Source organism: Periplaneta americana, chromosome 3 (assembly GCF_040183065.1).
Source record: "Periplaneta americana isolate PAMFEO1 chromosome 3, P.americana_PAMFEO1_priV1, whole genome shotgun sequence".
Taxonomy (NCBI): Eukaryota; Metazoa; Arthropoda; class Insecta; order Blattodea; family Blattidae; genus Periplaneta; species Periplaneta americana.
In genome coordinates this window covers 108624413-108646374 of record NC_091119.1, presented here as the reverse complement: position 1 = coordinate 108646374, position 21962 = coordinate 108624413, and the positions used below count along the sequence as shown (strand labels likewise).

The 21962-nt window shown below is 36.7% G+C and overlaps 1 protein-coding gene across 2 annotated transcripts; it reads left to right on the top strand.

Annotated features, from left to right (window-relative positions):
* The first annotated feature begins 2592 nt into the window (after positions 1-2592).
* LOC138696371 (uncharacterized) lies at positions 2593-20087 on the top strand. 2 transcript variants are annotated; one of them, XM_069821242.1, is made up of 2 exons: positions 2593-3945; positions 19655-20087. In XM_069821242.1, the coding sequence occupies exon 1, from the start codon at positions 2928-2930 to the stop codon at positions 3897-3899; it is 972 nt and encodes a 323-aa protein (XP_069677343.1). In that variant the 5' UTR covers positions 2593-2927; the 3' UTR covers positions 3900-3945; positions 19655-20087. The 2 variants fall into 2 exon arrangements, with proteins under 2 accessions (XP_069677343.1, XP_069677342.1); XM_069821241.1 differs by having other exon boundaries at positions 2594-3945; positions 17117-20087.
* The last annotated feature ends 1875 nt before the right edge of the window (positions 20088-21962 follow it).

The window sequence follows — 21962 nt, the reverse complement described above, 5'->3', positions numbered from 1 at the left end:
CACAGACAATTAACAATTTACTGATTAACATTGGTACCTGAGCAGTTCTTCTACCCATAGCTCAATATCCTATCTTTTCAGTCAAGCAATTGTAAAGAAAGTGTGACAGTTAACAAGTGCGAGTTTTGTCTAGTAAAGTATTTTATTGTGGTTATACATTTAATTTTTAACAGATTTAAAGATGGATAAAAACAAATGATAGTGGTAGAGGTTCACAGTAAGTGAACACGCGACATAATGTCGAATTCTAAAGTTTGCAGATGTGTAAACTATCCGAATAATTTCTGTTATATTTTCTGTGGAAAATTTGCTCTGAAATCACAAAAGAAAAACATTACACCCACTATTACAAAAGCATACAAACTCTACATTTGTTGATGAAGGACGAGTGGAACGGAGAAAAATTCTCTCCAGCACTGGGATTTGAACCCAGGTTTCCAGCTCTATGTGCTGACGCTCTATCCACTAAGACTAAGCCACACCGAATTCCCATCCCGATGTCGGATTGAATTCTCTCAGTTTAAGTTCCACCTCTGGGGTTCCCTCTAGCGGCCTACCCTCATGCACTACGTCATAGATGTATGACAGTGGCACAATGTCCACACATGTGCAGAGGTGCACTCGTTATGAGTGACTAAGTGGCCGGGATCTGATGGAATAAGCGTCGTCTTAAATCACTAAGTGATTATTTTTCGCATATCATTTCTGCACAGAAATATCATATGTACTTCGGTACATCGTAATAATCTACATTTGTTGTTCACTAGATGACCGGGATGGGCTTTGGGTCCCCAAGTTATGTTGTTCATGATTTTGTCATTTTATCTGAGTGGCAAAAAGAAAAGAAGAGAGCTATGTCTTTTGCAGTTCCGATGATTTGGCGAGAACCTGAAGGTCATTGACCAGTTGCTACATTTGCTTGACGGACATTTTAGAATTTACTGATAAAACCAAACGTTGAATTTTTTTATCCAAAAGTGGCATCAGCTTTAAAGTTTGTACCACATAGTGATTAGCCTGCCTGTGCTAGATGCATATAAAAGTGATGAAAGTCCTCCCCTTTTAGGTGATCATTCATGACGTACACTATACCTGGTAAGGTTTTTCTTGTCTCAGTAGCAATAAAACCAAGTCCTTTCAAATAAGAGTGGAGATTATAGGTTGTAAATTTTCAGGATTCCTTTCAAAACCTTGGTATTGTACAGGCTACCAGAACTCAGTTTCTTGAAAAACAAGCTCAGTGACGGAACTACACAGTACGAAGAGAGATATTTTGTAATTTTATTTTGTGCTACAGAATGTATCAACTGGTCCCTTCCGCCACTGGATCGCTCCACTCCCCCATCGCCATAACAACACAGACGAAGTAAGACATATCTCCTTTCTCTCTCTCTTCACAGTGAGACAAGATACATCACACAGACTTTAGTTACAGATTCAAATTTTGTCAGCCACAAAACATATTGAACTTTTCTTTGGACATCCATCTTGTATAATTAGTTGTAACAATGAAAATTACTAAGGAAGGGACTAGTGAAGTGCTTTGTGTGGAGCGTGGCATTGTATGGGGCAGAGATATGGACATGCGACGAAGTGAGGAGAAGCGACTAGAAGTTTTTGAAACGTGGATATGAAAAAAATGGAGCATGTGAAATGGACATACAGAATAAGAAATGAAAGTGCTGAAAAGAGGGCGAAGAAAGAATGATGCTGAAACTGATTGGAAAGAGAAAAAGGAATTGGTTGGGTCACTGGCTGAGAAGAAACTCGAGGATGCACTGTAAGGAATGGTGAATAGGAGAAGAGTTCGGGGCAGAAGAAGATATCAGATGATAAACGACATTAAGCTCTGTGGATCATATACGGAGACTAAGAGGAAGGCAGAAAATAGGATAGTCCGGAGAATGTCAGATTTATAGTGTAGACCTGACCTTGGACAGAAGACTATGAATGAATGAAGAGGAGACAACTGGGAAGGCAGAAAATAGGAAAGATTGGAGAAAGCCGGGTTTGCAGGCAAAGACCTGCCATGGGCAGACTGACAGAACACTAAGAATAAATTAAAATAAAAAAATTTGTATTGTTCGATTGTTACCGACTTTTCTTTCCGTCAGTGCCTCCAATTTACAGACGAAAAACTTTGAGAATTTTATTTTCATCTAGCACCAATATTACATTTCTACCTCTGTTCATTCAAAACAACATCCTCTGAAACTCTAGCATGACTTCTGGACATGCTGTATATTAATTCGTATTGTGATTACAGATTGGGGAATTTTTTTTATAAAAAATAAATCCCTGATTTTGGAGGAAATTTTGTTGTAACTGGTTAGCAACACTGAAATCATCTCTCGTTGACAGAATAGCCAATTCAAGTGCTTTCCCGCTAGATTCGGTGTTTTTCTATCTTAGTTTAGCGTGTAAAATTTATGAAATTATTGTCAATATTGTAGATTTAGTGAGTTTTATTAAATTTACAGACCCAAAAACAACCTCATTTTACATTGATAATATAACATTTTAGCAATTTCTGCACTGTTTTGTAGCGGAATGTTTCTTAATAGCGTTGGTTACACTGCTCATTGAGACAATTCAATTCAATTTAATATAGAATTGAGAAAAATGGAGATTTAGTCGGAGTTCATCGGTCTGTTAAGTCATTTTGCATTTACTGACACGTTATAAGATATTCTGTTTATAGAAGTTGGAGTACATTAATGCAGTGACTGATAATACTATCTGGTTATGTGTTAAGTTTTTTTTTTCGCCGTCGTGTAGGAACTCAGAGCCTACAAATTCACATTTGATAGACTATTTGGAAAAGAATTTTATGTAAACAGGTTGAACGGACGCGTAATACTGGATCTGATGTTCGGTGACAACTTCTAAAAATAAACGTGCAGAAGAAGGGAAAAAGAAGAGAAAAAATGGCTTGTGTTGGATGTGACAACACAATGGTAAGATTTATAAGATCTGTGGACACATTGGAATCCATGAAAGATTTCCTTGTATCTCATGGGATAGTAAGAGACACAGTGAACTGTCCGTCGTGTGGTAGCATATGTAATTTGAAATTTAATATCGGAAAAGAAGAACTTGCATATGGATGCAAAAAACAGCTTGACCAACAAAAATGCAATTTTTTCAGACGTGCTAAGAAGGATACCTTTATAGGGGCTCCTCACTTGTCCGTGGACCAAATTTTGAAATTCTGTGCCTTGTGGTGTATACTACCAAACCCAAGACAGAAGACCCTCATTGCAGAAATAAAAATCAAGGCCCGCATAGTTGTATACTGGTCTAACTTTTGTCGTGAAGTTTGCTTGGACTGGGTGTATGATAACAGGCGACAAATAGGTGGTCCAGGTAAAGTTGTGGAAATCGATGGGAGTAAATTCTGTCGTCAGAAATACAAGCGCGGACGTCTCAACGAGGGTCAGTGGGTATTTGGTGGAGTAGAACGTGGTAACGCCAGGAATTTTTTTGTGGTAACAGTAGAAAACAGAGATGCAGAAACTTTAGTAAACATAATTTTGCAGTGGATACTTCCGGGTACTACAATCGTCTCCGATTGCTGGAAAGATTATAATTCCCTGGAAAACGAAGACTTTGTCCAGCTTCGTGCGAATCACTCAGTGGAGTTTGTGGACACGGCGGAAAGCGGCGATATTCATATTAAAAATCTGAGACGACTTGCAGGCGAACACGTGACAGTGAACAAGAAAAATATTGAGAAAAAGTGGCTCTCCCGCAAGTACTCGGTTCCAGTTTTTGGACTCAACAAACGACACTTTGAGGGTCATTTTGCGGAGCACATATTCAAGACCAACTTCCCCCGATCTCGTCTCATCTGTGAATTCTTCAAGAGAGCCGCTGTGCTGTACCCACCTCCACATTAAATTGGTGACTTATCGACATTCATTCGAAGAATGGATGGTATTGCAGGTAAAATTAATTGCAATCTCCTTATCAAATTCTTTAAGATTATTAAGGCTAGTGCACATTAGGATACTTTGTCGCGGCACATTGTATCAGCACAAATGTCGTGGTACATTGTATCTGGCACAAAGTCGCTTGATGTGCCTCGACAAGTTGCAGTGTGTTTTGCAACAGATATTATTATGTGCTGGTGCATGTGCCCGGTTATCCATTGAAAGGCAGCAACATGAAGGAACATCAAGGGATGTCTTGAGTGTTGCAGTAACTTGTGATCGTGTTACAAGACCAGCATTGAATGTAGAGTATGTCCACAGAAACCCTCTGTGATTACAAACTGATATAATTTCATAACAGAGTACATTACGAACTTTATATTAAGGTCATCTATGTACCTCCACCGCCTCAGAATTTGCAAGATCTGCACCATATCTGTGATACCACTAAGTCCATTCCGGTAGATCAGAGGTTCTCAACCTTCTGAAGATTGTGAGCACCGCCCAATGTAATACTAAATAATAATAATAGATAATATCGTTTATGTAACCCCCTAAGAAACTAAGAAGAAGTTACGGACACTGAAGTCGGGGGATCTCGGTGGCCACTTGCAAAAGATGTTGTCGTTGTCTCCGGCGCACATAACTACATTTTTGCCAGTTGTTCGTTAAGATGGTTACGAACATTTACTACAAAACAATAATGCAGAAATAACAGAAGACTGGTAATCCCGAACTTACAAAACCCAGATTAACAGCTTCTATCTGTTTCTGCTGCCATCTAAAGTTTTTGCCAGCAATTACACATACCACAACATTTAAAACAGGAATTCTTTGAGTCGTCCTTTCTTATGACCTTAATACAAAGTTCGTAATGTACTCTGTTACGAAATTATATCAATTTGTAATCACAGAGGGTTTCTGTGCATTGGTGGTCTTGTAACATGATCACACTGAACACAAGCTATTGCAACACTCAAGACATCCTTGAGCTACTGTACTTCCATTTAGCAGTTGTTACTAATCAACAGTGGCGATCCTGGTGGTTGTTCTCTCCTACAAGTTACCGTTTTTAACATTGGGATGGTCAATCTGTTATATATGTGATCTGGGCTCAGAGGTAGCTAGTAAATCAAGAGATCGAGGTGCGAATGTAAATCTAAATAATTAGATATTTCCTGTCATCTTTAGTAATTATAGTTCCTTTGACTTTCATATGTAGCTAACTGTAAAGTCATTATTATTAAGTTTATTCATAATTATTTTGTAATAAAATAGATATTAACATACTTTTGGGTATTATAAGCCTAAATCTGTACTGTAACTGTTTTGTAATAAAATAGATATTGACGTAGGCCCAATTTAAAGTATAATATACGCCTAAGCCTAAATCTAAGTAGATATTTTCTATCCTCTTTTTTTTTCGAACAGTGTCCTTTTTTTTTTTAAGCTTTGTGCCCTCTTTTTAACCGATGTGAATTTGGTCACCTACTAGGAAAGTATTTTATTACTGAAGTTTGTAACGCATTTAGGTGTTCTGCTATTAACTTCTTCAGGCATTCTTTTTCATTTTCAACAATTCGATTTTCAAAACTCTCAACTAAAGGAAAGGGCAATCCAATAATTTACCTGCTATAACCGAAGAATTCCAAAACTTTAGTTTTTTTTTTTTTTTTTTTGTGAAATCATTAAATTTTGTTTGTGGCTGAAATAATAGTTTCTGCTTTGTGTTACATGCCTGTATTTAAATAGTTCTCCTCTCGAAAATTTCAGCAAGATATGCCAGTTTCGCACACCAAAAATTGCCTTTCAAAAGTTTAACATGCTCTGGCTTTCCATCGTCAAAAAAAAAAAATAATAAAAAGAAGAAGCTCGTGTTGAAGCTCTACCACTCGAATCATGTAAGGAGTGACAGTAGGAGGAAGAAGAATAAAGTGCATAAGATTTGCTGCTGATATGGCATTGTTTAGCTAAAGAGGAAATGATACTAAAGGACATGCTGATGGAGCTAAATGACAGTTGTGAGCAGTATGGGATGAAGATAAATGCTAGTAAGACGAAGAGCATGGTCATAGGAAGAAAAATACAGAAGATAAACTTGCGAATTCTAAATGAGGCAGTACAACAAGTGGACAGCTTCAAATGCTTGGGGTGTATTATAAGTACAGTAACATGAGCTGCTGCCAGGAAGTCAAAAGGAGAATAGCAATGACCAAAGAATCTTTTAATAGAAAAAGGAGCATTTTCTGCTGATCTCTGAAAAAAGAACTAAGGAAGAGACTAGTGAAGTGCTTTGTATGGAGTGTGGCATTGTATGGGGCAGAAACGTGGACATTACGACGAAGCAAAGAGAAGCGAATAGAAGCATTTGAAATGTGGATATGGAGAAGAATGGAATGTATGAAGTGGACAGACAGAATAAGAAATGAAGCTATGTTGGAAAGAGTGGGTGAAGAAAGAACGATGCTGAAACTGATCAGGAAGAGGAAAAGTAATTGGCTAGATCGCTGACTAAGAAGAAACTGCCTACTGAAGGATGCACTGGAAGGAATGGTGAATGGGAGAAGAGTTTGGGGTAGAAGAAGATATCAGATCATAGACGACATTAAGATATATGAATCATGTGCGGAGACAAAGAGGAAGGCAGAAAATAGGAAGGATTGAAGAAAACTGGGTTTGCAGTGAAAGACTTGCCCTTGGGCAGAACTCTGAATGAAATGAAAATGATATATGAAGGGTACACGGGAATAACGATCAAGGTCCATTTTAGAAAGTTTCGAGAAAAACGAATTTTGAAGTTTAAGCACTTAATACTTTGTTATGTGTGTATTTAATAGAAATTGACGTAATGAAATGTCAAGAACGATTATTTCTTATTACTAGCTAGACCACATGATAGTACTTCCTTTCCACTATAAGATGGCATTATTAACTCAATTTCGATTTTGGATGGACCTTAATCGTTATTCCCATTTACCCTTCATATACTGGAATTCATAGGATCACGTTTCTGTAATATGTACTGTAATTGCAATAATTACTATGAATAATTACACCACTACTAGTAAATAATTCTGAAGGAATATTTGACTCATTATGTTTAAAAGTCATTTTTTTAGTAGGGCAATTCCATGAAAATGTGGACATAAGAGGGAAGTTTATTTCTGTTTTGTTTCATTATTGATTTATTGTAGTTCATTGTCAGCACTGTATTCTTTCCCTCCAATTTGTGGTTTGAATATGGCAGCTACTTTGTTAAAATCAACCTGCAGAAGAGTTTCAGACAAAAATATTCACTGATTTCAAGGTAAGATAAATGCTTATTTTTATAATAAATGACACATTTTGTACATTTAAAATTGAAATGTTATGACTTCTCTTAATGGTGCTACAATTATTTTATTTCTTATTTAATATTTTCCCCTTTAATTATATGCTTTTAAACATAACCTCTCATATGTAACATGAGTTACCAAATTACCATATTTTTAGAATTCTGCCCTTTTTAACAAGAAGAAAAGGTTCATATTTCATATTTTGCTTACTGACTTTATGATTAATTAAAACATTTATCACAAAAATTCTGGTAAGAAGCACGAACAATGTAACATAATTATTAAATCATGTAACGTGAGTTACCAATAATACCGTAAAAACATACATTGTATCTAAAGTAGTCAGTCTGTCATAAATATATTAATTTCTATAAAGTACTATGAAATGTTTATAAATTCGTTGTAATGTATCAAATTCAGAAGATAAGTTAGGTAATTTTGTTGAATTTCATTATGACTTTGTTTTGTGATCTTTTTTTCTAGATGTCTTTGACAGCAGCTGAAAAAATGAGGAAGAGAAGACAGAAGTTGAAAGAAGAAGGAAACTATGAAGAGTATAAGAAAAAGCATAAAGAAATTGTGAAAAAAGTAGGGAAAAAGAGCAGAGATTGCCAAAACACATCCAGAACAGAATTCACAATGAAAGGAAAGCTAGTGTCAGGGAAAGAGTTGCGAAATATAGAAGGCTTAAACAAGAAAGGGAACAAAATCACAAGACTCTCAAAGAAATGGCAGAACATACACCACCATCTAAGTCATCTTAAAGTTTAGGAAAAGCTGCAGCAAGAGTGAGGCGAGGACTACCTAACTCCCCAAGAAAGAAGTGTGCAGTTATTAGAAAATTATATGCAGACAATATTGAACCAATTAAAGATAAACGAAGTAAGCCTACTATGTCTGCTCTCAGCCCCACCGTTGTAAAAGCAGTCAGTGAATTTTATTTGAGGGATGATATAAGTCGACAAGCCCCAGGGAGAAAAGACGCTGTATCTGTCAAAAGTGAAGAAGGGAAGGTCAAGCTCCGAATTCGACATTTACTGTTTCCAGTAAGAGAAGCACATGCAATATTTTGTAATGAGAATGGACCAATGGTTGGAAAAAGCAAGTTTGCTGAGCTTCGCCCAAAAAATGTAATGTTAAGTAACAAACTTCCCCAAAATGTGTGTCTTTGTAGGTACCATGAAAATTTCATCGGTGCAATAAATGCTTTTCATAAGTCAGTGCCAAAATTTCCTGAATATACAGCCAGTTTGCCTGCATTTTTTCTGTGCAATAATGCTACAGAAAAATGTTGGATGGGAAAATGTGAAATATGTAAAAGTTTAATGAACACAGTATTGCAGGAAAATTGTGAAGATGATACAGTAGAAGCATCATGGTTTGTGTGGAAAGAATGTGATGGTAGACTTGCGAAGGTACAGGAAGAAGGAACTATTCAAGAGCTGATTGAATATATTTGTGCTATTGGACCCCAGTTTCTACAGCACTGCTACATCAAAAGGGAACAAGCAAAGACTTACCAGGAAGAGAAAACTACTGTCTTATCTCAACATGATATGGCTTTAATTCAAGTGGATTTTTCTGAGAATTACACATGCATGTTGCAGGATGAAATTCAAAGTGCACACTGGCAACAGAATCAGATTAGTCTTTTCACTGCTGCTATTTGGCATTCAGAGGATATTCATTCATATGTCCTAGCATCAGACAACATTGATCACACTAAAAATACTGTTGTTACTTATATGGATCGTTTACTTGAAGAAAAGTCAGTAAAATCTGTTCAAGAGGTGCACATATGGTCTGATGGTCCAAGTTCTCAATTCAAAAATAAATATATTGCTGAATCCATCAAAATTCTGGAAAAGAAACATGGCAAAAAGATCATATGGAATTACTTCGCCACGTCACATGGCAAGGGATCTGTTGATGGAATTGGAGGTTCCATAAAGCGACAAGTATGGGAAGCAGTAAAGAGAAGAAAATGTTTAGTGTCTAATGCATCAGAGTTTGTAAAAGCCACAAATCCATTGTCTAAAATAAATGTAATAGAAGTTACTAACGAAGAGATTTCTCAGCGAAACAATGCTTGCAGTTAACATCGGTTATTAAGGATGCCAAAACATTAGTGGGTATTGCAAGCATGCACTGTATAAACGTTGTAGATGACAATATTATTGGATATACCATAACTAAACAGTTTCTACAGGCAAAAGATAGTCCTGACAAGAATGAGGAAGAAGTAGGAATTAAGGAAAAACTTAAAAGTTGATGACTGGGTAGAAGTTCAGTGATAAATCCACCAACTATTGTTAATGCTCGAGGACATTTCAAATTTTAGAAGACTGCGTAACGTGAGTTACTTCCAAGGAACATGAGTTACCACAAATTTTGTTTATTTTTTGACAGTCATTTTTGCTAAATTAAATTTAGACATTTTCTCCTTGTATACTGACCTTGTTTTCATAATGCTGTTAAAAGTAATGTTTATTCCATGCTTAACAGAGAAGAAATTTGTTAAATTGAAGAATGTGTTGAAAGTGTTGTCCAAGAATTGTAAAGTGAGTTACGGTACCAATCTATTATAATTATTACTGTATCCATGTACGCAATATTTAACTAAAGAAACATGTATTGAAAGTGATAAATCCTGTTAATGATCGAGGTCATTTCAAATTTTAGTTGGCTGTGTAACATGAGTTACCTTGAAGTAACATGAGTTACCACAAATTTTGTTTATTTTCGGACAGTTATATTTGCTAAATTAAATTTTGACGTTTTCTCCTTGTACACTGACCTTGTGTTCATAATACTGTTTAAAAGTCATGTTTATTCTATGCTTAACAGAGCAGAAATTTGACGAATTGAAGAGTGTGTTGAAATTGTTGTCCAAGAATTGTAACGTGAGTTACCGATCTATTATAATTATTTTTATATCTGTTTGCTGAAAATTTAACTTTCACTTTATATGTAAATGTTTATTAAGCTTAAGAGGTTTTAATGTGCTAATGAAGAAAAAATGTTGTGTAAGAATATTTGAGTTACTAATGTTTACATCCACAGATTAGTGTCCAATTGTAACATGAGTTACCATGGAATGACCCAGTAATGTTACACAGTGAATAATACAAATAAATAGTAGTAACTTGCCTGTAAAATTATTGTTCACTGTACTTATTATGGAATGAAATATGTATTTATTAAAAAAAGTTCAGAATATTTTGGAGAAATGTGGAGAGAGCAGACCACACTTGGCAATCTGTGAGTTGACTTTACAGTAAACAAAACTATACAAAGTAGCAAGTTTTAGTAATGTCTTGTTCCTGTAAAGTACGGTAGTGAAATCATTGTCCCATACCATTACTAGGATTACTTTCACTAACAATACAAAATTATATTTTCATTATTGGTGTCATTCTTAATGATATTGCAATAAGTATCTGCCAGCCATGGGAAACAGTTAATGAGGAAAATATAATGATGTAAATATTGCAGCCCTGTTTAATGTTGTAGGGTCTGTTTTGTGTTACTGCAATTATTCAACCTGTCATGCGGCAGCTACAGATTCAATGTTTTCTTTTCCCTCTCACTTTTCCTCCACTGTTCCAAAAGACACTGATTTAACTAACAGTAATAATTAGGCCTAAATATAACTCACCTTTACATAATCAGATAGTGCTTCATTCAAATGTCGGCACATGTCTGGCATTATTAGACTAATGAGTTGCTTTGGGACTTTAAATGTATACAAAAGAGATGAGTAGACATCTCCAGAAGCCAAAAATCTCAAGTTTATGGTTAGTATTGTCTTTGGTTTCACTGAATCTCGAAATTTTGTTTTAGTCTTCACAAACTACGAGTATGAACCATTTGCAGCTCTACCTCGAAATCAGTTGTTGTCATTCTGGTGAAGTTGAAAAATGATCCATCTGACATCTGTAGGGTTGAGAGTACACAACAGCTATTCCTTTCTTCTAAAACCTTTCTTACACACACACTCTTTTGTGCTTCGATTTATTTCCAGCTAAATGCGTAGTAATGTAAGCAGCACAGGTCAACAGGACCTCTTTTTGCGACATCTTAGTAGTATGTGGACAAATGTATTGGTGTCACTGCCACACGCTCCCTGATACAAGTTGCTCAACTGTTCTGTTCCCTAGTGAGGGCAAGGCTTTACGGATCTCAGTCTACATGTCTCAGGCTTTTCATTTATTTATTTATTTGCATTACACTTTCATAAAGACTGAAATGATGTTGATGTAGAAAATGATAATAGTAGTGTTGTGTTGTGTATAATGAAGAATGTATAGAAATAGGAGTAATTATTGTATGAAGAGGTACTAGTTATAAAGTGGATAGTTAGGATTTTAGATTGTTCAGTAATCAAAAATCTTTGCTCCCTTTTTTTTTCAGCCACAATAATAAACATACAGGGAAATAAAAATACAGGCAGTGTTCTAAGTACTTTTGAATATTTTCCCCCACAGTCATCGTGTTTCAGGCATTTGTCCCATCACACCACTAGTTTGAAGATGTTACTAATGTAGAATTTGGCTGGTCGAGTGCGGAACCACTGCCGGACAATGGTCTTCACGTCTGCGAGCTGCCATCAGGAAAAGCACCAGGTAGACAGAGTGGTTCTCCTCCATGACAAGCCAGGCCTTGTGTGGCAAACAGAACCGCCGTCCAACTGCAGTCTTTCAGATGGGAGATTATGGAGCATCCACCATATAGTCCAGACCTAGCCTTCAGTGATTACCATATGTTTGGCCAAGGGTTCATTTCCGAAGACAACCTGAAGACCACAGTCGGGTGGTGGTTCCACACTTGACCAGTCGAATTCTACAATAGCGGCATCTTTAAACTAGTGGTGCAATGGGACAAATGCCTTGAACTGCAGTGGTGACTATGTGGACAAATAGTCAAAAGTACTTAGAACACTGCCTGTATTTTGATTTCCCTGTATGTTTATTATTGTGGCAGAAAAAAAAGGGGCAAAGACTTTTTTCGACTCGCCCTAGTATAAAGTTATGTTATAGGCTAATAACAAATGAAATGGACGAAATAATGAAGGTTGATTAATTAGATTGACATTTTAAAATGTGAGACTGAATAATAAGTCAAATATAAGAGATAGATACAGTCTTAATGAGTAGGGTTGTTAGGAGAGATGGATAAAAATGAGTGAACATTTTGTACGAACATATGAGAAAAAGAATGAAATTGAAATAATATGTAGGATAGAAATCGTGTGATAGTGTAATGAAAGTGTGAAGAGATTGTAGATGTGGTGAACTGATATGACTGAAAGGGCGAAAAGACAGGATAGGGAAATTAGGAAACTCAGTGTGTAGTGATTCAATATAAGTGTTTGTAATATTGAAAGAGCTATTGTAGTGAGATGGTAGGATGGTTACTAAAAATTAGAGGTAAAAAAGAATTAATAATAATATTTCTAAATTGTTTTTCTTATTCAGTCAACTGTCTGAAGACAAGTTTGAACCTCATAAGTGACACCAATAAGATATCACTCATGAGGGAACTAAGCCAGAAGATAATGGGGTAGGATGGTCAGTTCCATTACATACATCGCTGACTAGTAACATATTGCACTAATCAGACTTCAGATGTATACAAACAATTGTTCTTCCTCTGACACATATCGTAAGTGAAATGTACTGCCTGATAACAAATATGTTGTTGTTGTTTTCTAATGCCAGGCGTTTGACAATAAAGTCATTTGATCTCTTGCACTCCAATATTTTTCAAAGATATTATCATGACCAGCCACTGAAGCACAGATTTTGAGGTGTTCCGAATCCATTTCTTGGTTTGAGTTGCACAATGGGCAGTTAGGGGACTGATATATTCCAATTCTATGTAGGTGTTTAGCCAAACAATCATGGCCTGTTGCCAATCTAAATGCAGTTACAGACGATTTTCGTGGTACTGATAATAAATATACTACACTTCCAAGTTAAATCTGTGTCCAGAAAGAATGTGAATCACCGTTCCCTCTCTCGCCTTTGCAACCTATGAGTAAATACTAAGCTGATAAAGAGGTGTTTACTGTTCGTGCCAACTGTCGTGAGATAGTGGTGAATACACATGTAAGTGCTGAAAGTGTTGTACCCATGTGAAGTGCAGTAATCGTTAATTTTGATAGGCTATTTTATCCAATTTCAGATCTTCTTCACATACAGTGGATACTCAATATTGTATAGTTAATTATTGGAATGAGGTATGCCTCAACTAATATTAATATTATGCACTGTATTTCTTACACACATATACATTACTTTCACTCATTGCATTATCTCTTGTAACATGACCTCACTCACAGACGAAACTGTAGGTTGTATAGCTTGATTCAGGGATTTTGGCCCCTGCAAAAAGTAAGTAGATAGACTAAGATTGAGTTACTCATCACTACTGTTGGGCTGGGTCACACAGGTCAGGCAGCGCAGTCATAACACCTAACACTTCCTTCTTGGTATACTCTGTCTTAAAACACAATGGGCCATATGAATAAACCTGAAGGATTTCCTTCGAAGCATGAGGTTGAAGTATAAGGTTATGCTTCGAAGCAAGAGGTTGAAGTATGAGCATATGCTTCGAATTGTAAGAATAACCTCTACCTTATCCTTCAACCTTTTGCTTCTAAGACAGAAGCATGTGCTCTTAAAAGTTGTTGTGACGTTTCATGTTGCAATACTGTGTATTTGTCGGCGCTCTTTATCAACTGAGTGCGGGTGTTCGGTTTCATAAAGGAACGTGATAAGCAGCAACGGCGGGCTTCCCAATGACTCAGCAACTTTCCTTCTGATGCTAATAAACCACACTTATTTCAATCACAACTAGGTAAAGATTCCGCGTGGTTAAAACTGGATCTTCTGATTCAGACGGCGGTAGCTGTGCGCCCTTGAAAGTACAATGATATTTTTTGCTACACATCCCAGAATATTAGAAAAAAAATCACAAGTTCCAGAAGTGCAAAGGAAAAAGAAAAAGAGACAGCATTTCAGAAAATGATCAAATATTTCGATGAAAATTCGGCATACTAATAAATTCTTCCTAACATGCGTCTTTGCAGTGGTCATTATAGCATTATTGAATATAATTGTGCCTACTATGAGTGTGAGAAATAATGATAGTTGATTAAAGTTTCTGGGTTAATCTGTGTGCATCAATAAAATACGAGTAGAAAAATTATATCAATGCAGTCACGTGAATAGATTTGAAGTTCTTCCAGTGGCAGGTTCCTCTGGCTCTAAAGTATTTTCATCTTCATTTAAATCCTGTATATTTTCTGTAAAGTCATAATCGTGATCATGTAGGTACTTCACTAGCCTACAATGTGCAACACAAAGCAACAACAATGATTGTTGGGACGTTTGAGGCAGCAATTGTACAGGCGTATTGTAGAATAGAAAACCTACTTCTTGGTTGGCCAAATGAAAGTTCTATTACAAAATAACTGTCTCTTTATTTTAAAATCCGATTTCAATATGATACCATGAGCCATGGTTCCAAGCCGTTACCCAGTAGGACAGTATTTTTAAATCCACTTAACACGTCACGAACTGATGAATTTTTCCTTATTCTACAGTCATGAACGGACCCTGACCAACTAGCTGTAGCACTCATAAAGCGTTCTTTTGCATTGCATGTAGCCTGCAACATGCTGATCATTTCATGATCATACCAGCATGCTGTGTAGGTTTAGGAATACACACGAGTCCAGTCTAATACACTAATAGCATTCCGAAAATTAAATTTCTATAACTATTCAGTTATTGCAACAGTTGTACATATGTTGTAATGATGTTGACAACTTGAGCCATAAGTTCGTTTTTCCGTTATTTTTTTAGATACACCAATAACAGGTCCCGCGCCGTGGCGTCGTGGTCTAAGGCATCCTGCTTAGGACTCGCGTTATGGAATGCGCTCTGGTTTGAGCCCTCATGGGGGGAAAAGTTTTTCTCGTGAAATTTCGGCCAATGTATGGGACCGGTGCCCAACCAGCATCGTGATGCACTTGGGGACCTACGATAAGTAGCAAAAATCCAGTTTCGCAAACCAGCTATAATGGCTGGGGGGATCATCGTGCTAACCACACGCTATCTCCATTCTGGTTGGATGATCGTCCACCTCTGCTTCGACATGTGGACGTGAAGCCACCAGCTGGCTTGGCCCTTCATGGGCTGTAGCGCCATGGATTTACTTTTTACTTTCACTTTTACACTATTAACAGTTTTACTCATAGTGCTGCATGTATATCCATCTCTTCTGCAACATCTGATTAGAATCTCGGATCGACCATAAAGTGCAATAAATAAATAAATTAATTAATTAATAAATAAATAAATTAATTAATAATAAACAAAATAAAATCATCATCTTCATTTCCGAGGATGTTTGGCTGGCTTTAAGTGGGCTGGATTCGATACGAGTCCACACACTTAGGCACGGTTTGGTCCATTGTGAGCTCTATAGGCCTATATCCGATAATTGTCCAAGTCCGATGGTGGCTTCGGTGGCAACCGTGAATCCGACGCTGATAAGTTGGCCAACCTGCCTCAGCTCCAGATACAGCCAGGTCTCGTTTCATGATGAGTAGCCTGAAAAACCCCAAGGGCTCCAGCCCCCAAGCCCTTCCTATATCAGCGTCGGAAACTCCCAAGACTTTACACTAACCTATTTTTACTATTGCAGATAATGGATGAAATGAAATGATAGAGGGAAACGGGAGTATCCCGAGAAAATCCTTTGCAAAGTCTGTTTTTTCCACCACAAATTTTATCATGATCTGAACGGGGATCGAATCCGGGTCTCCTGGATTGAAAACAGCAGCTAGCACTTGGGGTAAAGAGGCGGCTATTTCCGAGAAAGCCCCTCCTCTTCTCCCCTGTGTTTCTTCCAGAAAATGGGATTAATCCATAGGACATTTTCTTCATTAAGTGTACATAAACTCTTATACTGCTCCCTAACAGCACACCACCATAATTTGTAGTACTTTTCATGTCGTAATGCGACTGGTAATTCAACCATCACAGAGATGAGTCTGCTCCTGACCAGACTTCACTTTTTAGAAGGATATGCTTCTGAATCGAAGGATATGCTTCACTTTATTCATACATTTTTTCTAATTTTGAAGCAAAAGGTTCCGCTCGAAGCAAATGCTTCTTCCTGTGAAGCAAGTGCTCTTTTCCTATTGCGTCATCAGGAGGAGAAGGTTGTGCTCTGCATTTTATTATTAAAATCTGAAGCACATCCTTAAAAATAGTGGAGTAAAAGGATATGCTCAACTTTATTCTTACGGCCCAATATTCTTCCACACGTCGCGATACTAACCACTACATCTGTTGACTAAACAATGTCATGATGACTTATATTTTCTTTACATGAGTGTCCCTCAGCTTCGAGCATAGATATTATTTTCATTCTTCCTCTTTCCTCTTCCCCTCCTATGCACATTTGTGATTAAATTTCTTTCTTATGATGCAACATATAGCTCACTTACTAGCCAAACAACCAAGGACAGGGGCCATTAACGCAGAATCGAGTTGTATAGTCTACTAACAACGAGCTACTAGCACTCATCTCTTGCATTCACGAGATGCAAATTTAATTTGGGGGTGTAGTACATATCAGCCAGAACCTCAATCAAAAGATAGTAATTTGTACGTTATGAAAATACTGTAAATTAAATTAAATGATTAGGTAAACATAGTTATGGTGTGACCGGAATACAGAAATGTGACAGTTCACCATGTTGAAGATGTATGTTGACAGACATTAAATATCACTCAATAAAATTGTCTTTGATTTGCTCTTCTTATTTTTCAGATGATGTTACTGCTATTACAGTGGATCCTTGCTGCCACTCCTAAGTCATGAAAGTCAAAACTGGTGTGTGATATAACCGGCAAAATATTATTGCTGTCGATCGATCAAAATATTTAATCAATTAAGTACTTGAATTTAATCGATAGATGAATCGAGCTTTGATCGATTTGAAAAAAGTTTTAATATATTGTAATACACAATTATTGTTAAATTTAATTTGTGTTCGGTGATAAGCATAAGTATTAAATGTTGTACATCTGTATATATTGTATTGTTATATTACAAAACAACTAGTATTTCAGTTATTTACTGATATATTTATTATGAGGCTTACAATTTAGTTCAATTTCTCCGGGAATTTTTGAGACAAAAACAAATAAAAGAAAGTATGAAGACTAAGCTAGTTAATACTGATTTTAAACATGTAAGTGGATTCACATACTCCAAATTAAGTGCCATTCTACGTTTAGTAACAATGTTTCCTGCATCACTAAACACAAAAGAAATTTTTTTTCTTTCAAGCACTTTTCCACGATTGTTCAATTTAAATCCAAATGTTTCACTGAGTGTACCTCCCAAATTCTCATATGTCATAATGGAGTTATCACTTTTCACAGAAATCCGAGTTTTTTCTTCAGCAGTCTAAACATACAAACTTATCGACAAACTCAGTAAAGAAACTGCAACAAAACAGCAGACTGCTCCTTATTGTAATTGGGTTACAAAATTTTAGAAAGAGAAGAAGATAGTTGCTCTCTCACTTGCACACAGTGTAGCCAAGCCTAAGGGATGAGAAGGGCGAATCCCAGAATGTATGTATCTCATATGCTAGGAAGATGAGCTGACAACAAGGTGAAAGTTTTCTTGAAAAACCATAAAACTTAATAAGGGTTTTGCATTGTGTTTCAACTTTCAATAGGGGTAGACAGGTCACTGTCCTCATATCTCTGTCTCTTTCTGAAGTGTTTGTGCAAAGATTTGCCCTATCCTATCTGCTTTGCAGTTACAAAATAACAGTACTATTGTGCTTTGAAGTAAGCAATTTCTGAGAGACTAATGTTGACTCAGTTTGCATTAAGAAAATAATAATTAATATCAAGTACAAGCAGTTAGTTTTAATCGGCTAGATTAATTGATTAAAAATTTTTACACATCTTGATTACACAACTTTTAACACTGTATCACTTCGGAATATGTATGATGAGACTTTCTTGTGTTAAATTTTAACGTACCTTGTTTACATGTTTCGACCTATTTATGGGTCATCCTCAGAACTGGTCGTTGTTGGTCTTGGCGCCTCTTGTTCTGTTTCCTGTGAGGATGCGTTCGTGTGGTATAAACCACATTTATGGCATTTAAGTATGTTTAAATGCGACAGGCTCATGTCATTAGATTTACTGGCATGTAAAAGAACTCCTGCGGGACAAAAATTCTGTTGCATTTCTGCTCATCAAAGGGATCTTTTCAGTATCTGATCTTGAATCAGTGGTGCTAAGAAGCAGGCGACAATGTTGTGACTAACAAATCGTAGCTATAAATCTTACCTGCATGTTCTGTATCCGAGGGTTTCTGCTCATATGTGAGAAATGAAGTGTAACCCTTTTCTTTGGCATTCACGAGCACATTACAGCTATTCACTGCCATATGCAAGAGGCAGAGAAATATTACATGTTATATTTACAAATTTTCAGTGTTAATAGAGTTTTCTTTATTTTGTAATTTCCAGTACAAGTATTACAGTGTATATGTAAATGTCATAAAACTTCGATTCCGCTATCCACCAGGCATGGGAGAAAAAAGTACTTAAATCATTGAAAATAACCTTATAATTGTAGTACACCACTCTAGGAACACAATACAATCAATGTGAAAGCTGTAAACCAACCCAGCCTGCCCCAAATACCTTAATTTCTTATATACATGATAGATCTTTTCTCCGACATTTTCACAGACAAGTCGCCCTCGGTAGTGCAGTTGGTATATGCTCGAGGTTGCGGGTTCGATCCCGACCAAGGTCGATGGCATTTAAGTATGTTTAAATGCGACAGGCTCATGTCATTAGATTTACTGGCATGTAAAAGAACTCCTGCGGGACAAAAATTCTGGCACACCGGCGACGCTGATATAACCTCTGCAGTTGCGAGTGTCATTAAATAAACCATAATTTGTATAATTTCAATTTCACAGACAATAATGACATAACTCAGTGGTACCACTCATTATCCACTATGCAAGAAGCAAATGTTATGAGTAGTACTTATTGAGCAACAATGTCCAGGTCCAGGACAAATCTGCCTATTTAAACGCTCTATTCAAAAGCATGCATGGAAAGCATATCAAAAGACTGAACAAACTGACCTAACCCATCACTGATCCTCGACCTTACAGAAACTCGCTTTCTATGTCTCTGTCTCTCTACCTGTCTCCCTGTCTACATATCTACCTACCTATCTACCAAAATGTGTATGTGCAAGGCATACCAAAAGCCTAAAAAAACTAAACTAACCTGTCACTGGTCGCTTATTTTTTTTTTTCCAGATATTGGGAACACTGTGACACCCATTTCACATGCCCTCTGCTGGATCTACTCTGAACTATAACTCCGAATATGTAACAGGGTGCCATACAGACTGATTATTTAGTCCTGACAGCTTGGGGATGTAAAAGAGGGGAAGTAATAGAAGTAGTGGGGAGAACTCTGAAGTAGAACGAGCAGTCAGTAAAGAAATGTAGTACAGCTTAACTGTACTAGAAATACATGCTCTACTGCATGTGTGACATTTGATCTCTCTGAATGCAACTAACCCAAACACCCCTTGGCATAACTTAATGGACTTGCCTGACCAGGCGCACATTGTTTGTGACTGACAGAACTAAATAATCGTATTGTAGTTACATGCGAATTGTTTATTTAGTCAAATTGTGTAAATGTAGTGTATTAAATTTAATATAATATATTTATTTAATTTGTGCCAGTTTGTGTCGTCATTATATCTATGAAGTTATTCCATATCCCAGTTTAATGTAATCAGTTAAAGAAGGCAACAAAAATCAGGTATATTTTAGGTGCTTATCAAGATCAAATGTAGTCGACCTGGTTGGCGAGTTGGTATAGCGCTGGTCTTCTATGCCCAAGGTTGCGGGTTCGATCCCGGGCCAGGTTGATGGCATTTAAGTGTGCTTAAATGCGACGGGCTCATGTCAGTAGATTTACTGGCATGTAAAAGAACTCCTGTGGGACAGAATTCCGGCACATCCGGCGACGCTGATATAACCTCTGCAGTTGCGAGTGTCGTTAAATAAAACATAACATTTAACAAGATCAAATGTAAATATTTTCAGTGTTTGTTTGCTAGAGATTTTGTTTGTTTTCTAGAGATCATTGTTTTAATGATGTGATATGTGTGTGCGTTTGTGTGTAGATGTGTGAATAAAGGAACAGTTTTTGGCAACATGTCCGGGAATTTGAAACACTGTCCCAGATTCTAGGAAATACACTTTTGTCCTACCTATGCCGATTTTAAGAGCAGCAAAGAATAATATTCTAAATATACATGGAAACAGAAATATAAGTGAGCATCTAAAGATATTTTCTTAGTGTTCATATTCTTTATGTTAATTCGATAGCCTTCATTCATAGTTTTCATTGACCTGGTTGGTGAGTTGGTATAGCGCTGGCCTTCTATGCCCAAGGTTGCGGGTTCGATCTCGGGCCAGGTCAATGGCATTTAAGTGTGCTTAAATGCGACAGGCTAATGTCAGTAGATTAACTGGCATGTAAAAGAACTCCTGCGGGACAAAATTCCGGCACATCCGGCGACACTGATATAACTTCTGCAGTCGCGAGCTTCGTTAAATAAAACATAACATTTATAATTTATTTATTTTTCATAGTTTTCTGTCCAAGGGTAGGTCCTCCACAGCAAACCCAGCATTCTCCAATCTTCTCTTTTTTAGCCAGTGAACCAGCTGATTACCTTTTCTCTTCCTGATCAGTTTCAGCATTGTTCTTTCTGTCAGTGGCGTATACTGGTTAAAGGGTTTGGGCTACCGCTGACCCTATTATTACACAAAATATATCTAACAATTACTTTAATTTTAATTACTATGGTAAAACTAATAATACAAAATTATTACATTATGTTATATTATAAACTTTTTCTTTTGTAATTTCCTTGGGCTACCGCCGGTAGCCCGCAAAATACGCCCCTGCTTTCTTTACCCAGTATTTCTAACACAGGTTCATTCCTTATTTTATCAGTCCATTTAATATGCTCCAGTCTTCTCCATATCCACATTTCAAATGATTTCAGTCATTTTTCTTTACTTTGTCGTAATGTCCATATTTCTGCTCCTTACAATGCCACATTCCACACAAGGCACTTCACTAGTTTCTACCTTTTCCTGTTAAAAGCTTCCTTTTCCATTGCTATCTTTCTTTTGATTTCCTGGTAGCAGTTCATGTTACTACTTACAGTAGACCCGAAGTACAGGTATTTGAAGCTCTCCACTTGTTTCACTGCCTTGTTCATCTTGTTTGCATTTCTCTTTAACCTATACTGCTCGGAGCTGTCATTTTGCACCAGTAACATATTCCTTAGTATCTTCTTCTCTTCTGCTAACAACGTCATATTGTCAGCAAATCTTAATGCACTTTATTCTTTTTCCTCCTACTATCACCCCTCCCATGTTTCGAAAATTTCTTCGCGAAATCTTCCTAGTAGATGTTCAACAGGGTAAGTGATAGAGAACATTCTTAAATTTATTAATATTGACAGTTTATTTTTAAATTACTGGTACTTTCATGGCTAGATGGAAAATATTTAATTTTATATTGACTTTTTTC

Bases quoted from the DNA above. Each gene is read 5' to 3' on its own strand.
- LOC138696371 (XM_069821242.1), top strand. From the start codon at position 2,928: ATGGCTTGTGTTGGATGTGACAACACAATGGTAAGATTTATAAGATCT.